The 7,936-nt window shown below is 48.1% G+C and overlaps 2 protein-coding genes across 2 annotated transcripts; both read right to left on the bottom strand.

The window, feature by feature from the left end:
* Window positions 1-4,258: 4,258 nt before the first annotated feature.
* On the bottom strand, window positions 4,259-5,509 carry LOC138567715 (putative uncharacterized protein ENSP00000383309). The gene has a single exon (XM_069646187.1). It carries the CDS (start codon window positions 5,507-5,509, stop codon window positions 4,259-4,261), a length of 1,251 nt encoding a protein of 416 aa, XP_069502288.1.
* Window positions 5,510-5,519: 10 nt separating this feature from the next.
* On the bottom strand, window positions 5,520-7,481 carry LOC138567716 (putative uncharacterized protein ENSP00000383309). Its single transcript, XM_069646188.1, has one exon. The coding sequence runs from the start codon at window positions 7,479-7,481 to the stop codon at window positions 5,520-5,522; it is 1,962 nt and encodes a 653-aa protein (XP_069502289.1).
* Between the last annotated feature and the right edge of the window lie 455 nt (window positions 7,482-7,936).

Below are 7,936 nucleotides of genomic sequence, written 5' to 3' on the forward strand. Positions count from 1 at the left end.
ATGGAATTTCCTTGGTCTCAGTAACCCACTGCATTACCTTGGTCTCAGTAACCCACAGAATGACCTTGTTCTCAGTTACCCACTACATAACCTTGGTCTCAGTAACCCACAGCATCACCTTGGTCTCAGTAATCAACTGCATCACCTTGGCCTCAGTAACCCACTGCATCATCTTGGTCTCAGTAACCCACAGGATTACCTTGGTCTCAGGAACCCACCCATCACCTTGTTCTCAGTAACCCACTGCATCACCTTGGTCTCAGTAACCCACAGCATCACCTTGGACTCAGTAACCCATGGCATCACCTTGGTCTCAGTAACCCACAGCATCAACTTGGACTCAGTAACCCACGGCATCACCTTGAAGTCAGGAACCCACTGCATCACCTTGTTCTCAGTAACCCAAGGCATCACCTTGGTGTCAGTAACCCATAGAATCACCTTGGTCTTAGTAACACACAGCATCACCTTTGTCTCAGTAGCACGAAGAATCACCTTGGTATCAGTAACCCACAGTGTCACCTTGACCTCAGTAACCCACAGAATTACCTTGACCTCAGTAACCCACGGCATAACCTTGGTCTCAGCAACCCATAGAATCATTTGGTCTCAACAACTCACAGCATCACCTTTGTCTCAGTAACACACAGCATCACCTTTGCCTCAGTAGCACAAGGCATCACCTTGGTCTCAGTAACACACACCATCACCTTTGTCTCAGTAGCACAAGGCATCACCTTAGTGTCAGTAACACACAGCATCACCTTTGTCTCAGTAGCACAAGGAATCACCTTTGTCTCAGTAGCACAAGACATCACCTTGGTCTCAGTAAGGCACAGCATCACCTTTGTCTCAGTAGCGCACAGCATCACCTTTGTCTCAGTAGCACAAGGCATCACCTTTGTGTCAGTAGCACACAGCAACACCTTTGTCTCAGTAGCACAAGGAATCACCTTGGTGTCAGTAGCACACAGCAACACCTTTGTCTCAGTAGCACAAGGAATCACCTTGGTGTCAGTAACGCACAGCATCACCTTTGTCTCAGTAGCACATGGCATCACCTTTGTCTCAGTAACGCACAGCATCACCTTTGTCTCAGTAGCACAAGGCATCACCTTTGTCACAGTAAGGCACAGCATCACCTTTGTCTCAGTAGCACAAGGCATCACCTTGGTCTCAGTAACACACAGCATCACCTTTGCCTCAGTAGCACAAGGCATCACCTTGGTCTCAGTAACACACAGCATCACCTTTGCCTCAGTAGCACAAGGCATCACCTTGGTCTCAGTAACACACAGCATCACCTTTGTCTCAGTAGCACAAGGCATCACCTTTGTCTTAGTAACACACAGCCTCACCTTTGTCTCAGTAGCACAAGGCATCACCTTGTTCTCAGTAGCACAAGGCATCACCTTGGTCTCAGTAACACACAGCATCACCTTAGACTCAGTAACCCACAGCATCACCTTGGTCTCAGTAACCCATAGAATCACCTTGGTCTTAGTAACACACAGTATCACCTTTGTCTCAGTAGCACGAAGCATCACCTTGGTATCAGTAACCCACAGTGTCACCTTGACCTCAGTAACCCACAGAATTACCTTGACCTCAGTAACCCATGGCATCACTTTGGTCTCACCAACCCATAGAATCATTTGGTCTCAACAACTCAGAGCATCACCTTTGTCTCAGTAACATACAGCATCACCTTTGCCTCAGTAGCACAAGGCATCACCTTAGTGTCAGTAACACACAGCATCACCTTTGTCTCAGTAGCACAAGGCATCACCTTGGTGTCAGTAACACACAGCATCACCTTTGTCTCAGTAGCACATGGCATCACCTTGGTCTCAGTAACGCACAGCATCACCTTTGTCTCAGTAGCACAAGGCATCACCTTGGTCTCAGTAGCACACAGCATCACCTTTGTCTCAGTAGCACAAGGCATCACCTTTGTGTCAGTAGCACACAGCATCACCTTTGTCTCAGTAGCACAAGGAATCACCTTGGTGTCAGTAACACACAGCATCACCTTTGTCTCAGTAGCACAAGGCATCACCTTTGTCTCAGTAACGCACAGCATCACCTTTGTCTCAGTAGCACAAGGCATCACCTTGGTCTCAGTAGCACAAGGCATCACCTTTGTGTCAGTAGCACAAGGAATCACCTTGGTGTCAGTAACACACAGCATCACCTTTGTCTCAGTAGCACAAGGAATCACCTTGGTGTCAGTAACACACAGCATCACCTTTGTCTCAGTAGCACAAGACATCACCTTTGTCTCAGTAACACACAGCATCACCTTTGTCTCAGTAGCACAAGGCATCACCTTGGTCTCAGTAAGGCACAGCATCACCTTTGTTTCAGTAGCACAAGGCATAACCTTGGTCTCAGTAACACACAGCATCACCTTGGACTCAGTAACCCACGGCATCACCTTGAAGTCAGTAACCCACTGCATCACCTTGTTCTCAGTAACCCACTCCATCACATTGGCCTCAGTAACCCATTGCATAATCTTGGTCTTAATAATCCACTCCATCACGTTGGCCTCAGTGACCCATTGCATTATCTTGGTCTCAGTAACCCACGGAATTTCCTTGGTCTCAGTAACCCACTGCATTACCTTGGTCTCAGTAACCCACAGAATGACCTTGTTCTCATTTACCCACTACATAACCTTGGTCTCAGTAACCCACAGCATCACCTTGGTCTCAGTAATCAACTGCATCACCTTGGCCTCAGTAACCCACTGCATCATCTTGGTCTCAGTAACCCACAGGATTACCTTGGTCTCAGGAACCCACCCATCACCTTGTTCTCAGTAACCCACTGCATCACCTTGGTCTCAGTAACCCACAGCATCACCTTGGACTCAGTAACCCATGGCATCACCTTGGTCTCAGTAACCCACAGCATCAACTTGGACTCAGTAACCCACGGCATCACCTTGAAGTCAGGAACCCACTGCATCACCTTGTTCTCAGTAACCCAAGGCATCACCTTGGTGTCAGTAACCCATAGAATCACCTTGGTCTTAGTAACACACAGCATCACCTTTGTCTCAGTAGCACGAAGAATCACCTTGGTATCAGTAACCCACAGTGTCACCTTGACCTCAGTAACCCACAGAATTACCTTGACCTCAGTAACCCACGGCATAACCTTGGTCTCAGCAACCCATAGAATCATTTGGTCTCAACAACTCACAGCATCACCTTTGTCTCAGTAACACACAGCATCACCTTTGCCTCAGTAGCACAAGGCATCACCTTGGTCTCAGTAACACACACCATCACCTTTGTCTCAGTAGCACAAGGCATCACCTTAGTGTCAGTAGCACACAGCATCACCTTTGTCTCAGTAGCACAAGGAATCACCTTTGTCTCAGTAGCACAAGACATCACCTTGGTCTCAGTAAGGCACAGCATCACCTTTGCCTCAGTAACGCACAGCATCACCTTTGTCTCAGTAGCACAAGGCATCACCTTTGTGTCAGTAGCACACAGCAACACCTTTGTCTCAGTAGCACAAGGCATCACCTTGGTCTCAGTAACACACAGCATCACCTTTGCCTCAGTAGCACAAGGCATCACTTTGTTCTCAGTAATACACAGCATCACCTTTGTCTCAGTAGCACAAGGCATCACCTTTGTCTCAGTAACGCACAGCATCACCTTTGTCTCAGTAGCACAAGGCATCACCTTTGTCACAGTAAGGCACAGCATCACCTTTGTCTCAGTAGCACAAGGCATCACCTTGGTCTCAGTAACACACAGCATCACCTTTGCCTCAGTAGCACACGGCATCACTTTGGTCTCAGTAATACACAGCATCACCTTTGTCTCAGTAGCACAAGGCATCACCTTTGTCTTAGTAACACACAGCATCACCTTTGTCTCAGTAGCACAAGGCATCACCTTGTTCTCAGTAGCACAAGGCATCACCTTGGTCTCAGTAACACACAGCATCACCTTAGACTCAGTAGCACAAGGCATCACCTTGGTCTCAGTAACACACAGCATCACCTTAGACTCAGTAACCCACAGCATCACCTTGGTCTCAGTAACCCATAGAATCACCTTGGTCTTAGTAACACACAGTATCACCTTTGTCTCAGTAGCACGAAGCATCACCTTGGTATCAGTAACCCACAGTGTCACCTTGACCTCAGTAACCCACAGAATTACCTTGACCTCAGTAACCCACGGCATCACTTTGATCTCACCAACCCATAGAATCATTTGGTCTCAACAACTCACAGCATCACCTTTGTCTCAGTAACACACAGCATCATCTTTGCCTCAGTAGCACAAGGCATCACCTTAGTGTCAGTAACACACAGCATCACCTTTGTCTCAGTAGCACAAGGCATCAACTTGGTGTCAGTAACACACAGCATCACCTTTGTCTCAGTAGCACATGGCATCACCTTGGTCTCAGTAACGCACAGCATCACCTTTGACTCAGTAGCACAAGGCATCACCTTGGTCTCAGTAGCACACAGCATCACCTTTGTCTCAGTAGCACAAGGCATCACCTTTGTGTCAGTAGCACACAGCATCACCTTTGTCTCGGTAGCACAAGGAATCACCTTGGTGTCAGTAACACACAGCATCACCTTTGTCTCAGTAGCACAAGGCATCACCTTTGTCTCAGTAACGCACAGCATCACCTTTGTCTCAGTAGCACAAGGCATCACCTTGGTCTCAGTAGCACAAGGCATCACCTTTGTGTCAGTAGCACAAGGAATCACCTTGGTGTCAGTAACACGCAGCATCACCTTTGTCTCAGTAGCACAAGGAATCACCTTGGTGTCAGTAACACACAGCATCACCTTTGTCTCAGTAGCACAAGACATCACCTTTGTCTCAGTAACGCACAGCATCACCTTTGTCTCAGTAGCACAAGGCATCACCTTTGTCTCAGTAACGCACAGCATCACCTTTGTCTCAGAAGCACAAGGCATCACCTTGGTCTCAGTAAGGCACAGCATCACCTTTGTTTCAGTAGCACAAGGCATAACCTTGGTCTCAGTAACACACAGCATCACCTTTGCCTCAGTAGCACAAGGCATCACCTTGGTCTCAGTAACACACAGCATCACCTTTGTCTCAGTAGCACAAGGCATCACCTTTGTCTCAGTAGCACACAGCATCACCTTTGTCTCAGTAGCACAAGGCATCACCTTTGTCTCAGTAACGCACAGCATCACCTTTGTCTCAGTAGCACAAGGCATCACCTTGGTCCCAGTAACACACGGCATCACCTTTGTCTCAGTAGCACAAGGCATCACCTTGGTCTCAGTAGCACAAGGCATCACCTTTGTGTCAGTAACACAAGGAATCACCTTGGTGTCAGTAACGCACAGCATCACCTTTGTCTCAGTAGCACAAGGAATCACCTTGGTGTCAGTAACGCACAGCATCACCTTTGTCTCAGTAGCACAAGGCATCACCTTTGTCTCAGTAACGCACAGAATCACCTTTGTCTCAGTAGCACAAGGCATCACCTTTGTCTCAGTAGCGGCCAGCATCACCTTTGTTCTCAGTAGCACAAGGCATCACCTTGGTCTCAGTAGCACACAGCATCACCTTTGCCTCAGTAGCACAAGGCATCACCTTGGTCTCAGTAAGGCACAGCATCACCTTTGTCTCAGTAGCACAAGGCATCACCTTGGTTTCAGTAACACACGGCATCACCTTTGCCTCAGTAGCACAAGGCATCACCTTGGTCTCAGTAACACACAGCATCACCTTTGTCTCAGTAGCACAAGGCATCACCTTGGTCTCAGTAACACACGGCATCACCTTTGTCTCAGTAGCACAAGGCATCACCTTGGTCTCAGTAGCACACAGCATCACCTTTGTCTCAGTAGCACAAGGAATCACCTTGGTGTCAGTAACACACAGCATCACCTTTGTCTCAGTAGCACATGGCATCACCTTTGTCTCAGTAACACACAGCATCACCTTTATCTCAGTAGCACAAGGCATCACCTTGGTCTCAGTAAGGCACAGCATCACCTTTGTCTCAGTAGCACAAGGCATCACCTTGGTCTCAGTAACACACGGCATCACCTTTGTCTCAGTAGCACAAGGCATCACCTTGGTCTCAGTAACACACAGCATCACCGTTGCCTCAGTAGCACAAGGCATCACCTTTGTCTTAGTAACACACAGCATCACCTTTGTCTCAGTAGCACAAGGCATCACCTTGGTCTCAGTAGCACAAGGCATCACCTTGGTCTCAGTAACACACAGCATCACCGTTGCCTCAGTAGCACAAGGCATCACCTTTGTCTTAGTAACACACAGCATCACCTTAGACTCAGTAGCACAAGGCATCACCTTGGTCTTAGTAACACACAGCATCACCTTAGACTCAGTAACCCACGGCATCACCTTTCTCTCAGTAGCATAAGGCATCACCTTGGTGTCAGTAACACACAGCTTCACCTTTGTCTCAGTAGCACAAGGCATCACCTTGGTCTCAGTAACACACAGCATCACCTTAGACTCAGTAGCACAAGGCATCACCTTGGTCTTAGTAACACACAGCATCACCTTGGTCTCAGTAACCCATGGCATCACGTTAGACTCAGTAACCCACAGCATCACCTTGGACTCAGTAACCCACAGCATCACCTTTGTCTCAGTAGCACAAGGCATCACCTTGGTGTCAGTAACACACAGCTTCACCTTTGTCTCAGTAGCACAAGGGATCACCTTTGTCTTAGTAACACACAGCATCACCTTTGTCTCAGTAGCACAAGGCATCACCTTGGTCTCAGTAACACACAGCATCACCTTAGACTCAGTAGCACAAGGCATCACCTTGGTCTTAGTAACACACAGCATCACCTTAGACTCAGTAACCCACAGCATCACCTTGGACTCAGTAACCCACGGCATCACCTTGGTCTCAGTAGCACAAGGCATCACCTTGGTCTTAGTAACAGACAGCATCACCTTTGTCTCAGTAGCACAAGGCATCATCTTGGTGTCAGTAACACACAGCATAACCTTTGCCTCAGTAGCATAAGGCATCACCTTGGTCTCAGTAACACACAGCATCACCTTTGCCTCAGTAGCATAAGGCATCACCTTGGTCTCAGTAACGCACAGCATCACCTTTGTCTCCGTAGCACAAGGCATCGCCTTGGTCTCAGTAACGCACAGCATCACCTTTGTCTCAGTAGCACAAGGCATCGCCTTGGTCTCAGTAACGCACAGCATCACCTTTGTCTCAGTAGCACAAGGCATCGCCTTGGTCTCAGTAACGCACAGCATCACCTTTGTCTCAGTAGCACAAGGCATCACCTTGGTCTCAGTAACGCACAGCATCACCTTTGTCTCAGTAGCACAAGGCATCGCCTTGGTCTCAGTAACGCACAGCATCACCTTTGTCTCAGTAGCACAAGGCATCGCCTTGGTCTCAGTAACGCACAGCATCACCTTTGTCTCAGTAGCACAAGACATCGCCTTGGTCTTAGTAACCCACAGTGTCACCTTTCTCTCAGAAACCCAGAACATTACATTGGTCTCCGTAACCAGCTACATGGCCTTGTGATAAACACACGCTACATGCTTTAGCTTCAGGAATGAGCTAAGCCACCTTGCTGTCAATAACCCTGCACTTTGCTTTGCTTAAACACACCAGTAGCTGGAAGAAAGGACAGAACATAATGTGCAGAGGAACATTTCGGGCCCGGGCTTATGGATCTTACCAGAGTGTGCCTTCTAGGAATGTGGCATGAAGAGTGGAGGACTGTTAAAGGGGTCAGGCATGGTGCTAGGGACACAAGGAGGCCAGGGCCATGAACATCTCTGAATGGCACGTGGCCTCCACGTCCCCATCTCATTCCCCTTTCAAAAGCATGCAGCTACCTGGAATTCTTAATATTGCCCAGTGCTTCATTTGTGGGGGTGTTTGC

Source organism: Ambystoma mexicanum, chromosome 2p (genome assembly GCF_040938575.1).
Source record: "Ambystoma mexicanum isolate Mex_15411 chromosome 2p, UKY_AmexF1_1, whole genome shotgun sequence".
NCBI lineage: Eukaryota > Metazoa > Chordata > Amphibia > Caudata > Ambystomatidae > Ambystoma > Ambystoma mexicanum.

Coding starts and splice junctions, on each gene's coding strand:
- LOC138567715 (XM_069646187.1), bottom strand. CDS start 5,509: ATGCCTTGTGCTACTGAGACAAAGGTGATTCTGTGCGTTACTGAGACA.
- LOC138567716 (XM_069646188.1), bottom strand. CDS start 7,481: ATGTCTTGTGCTACTGAGACAAAGGTGATGCTGTGCGTTACTGAGACC.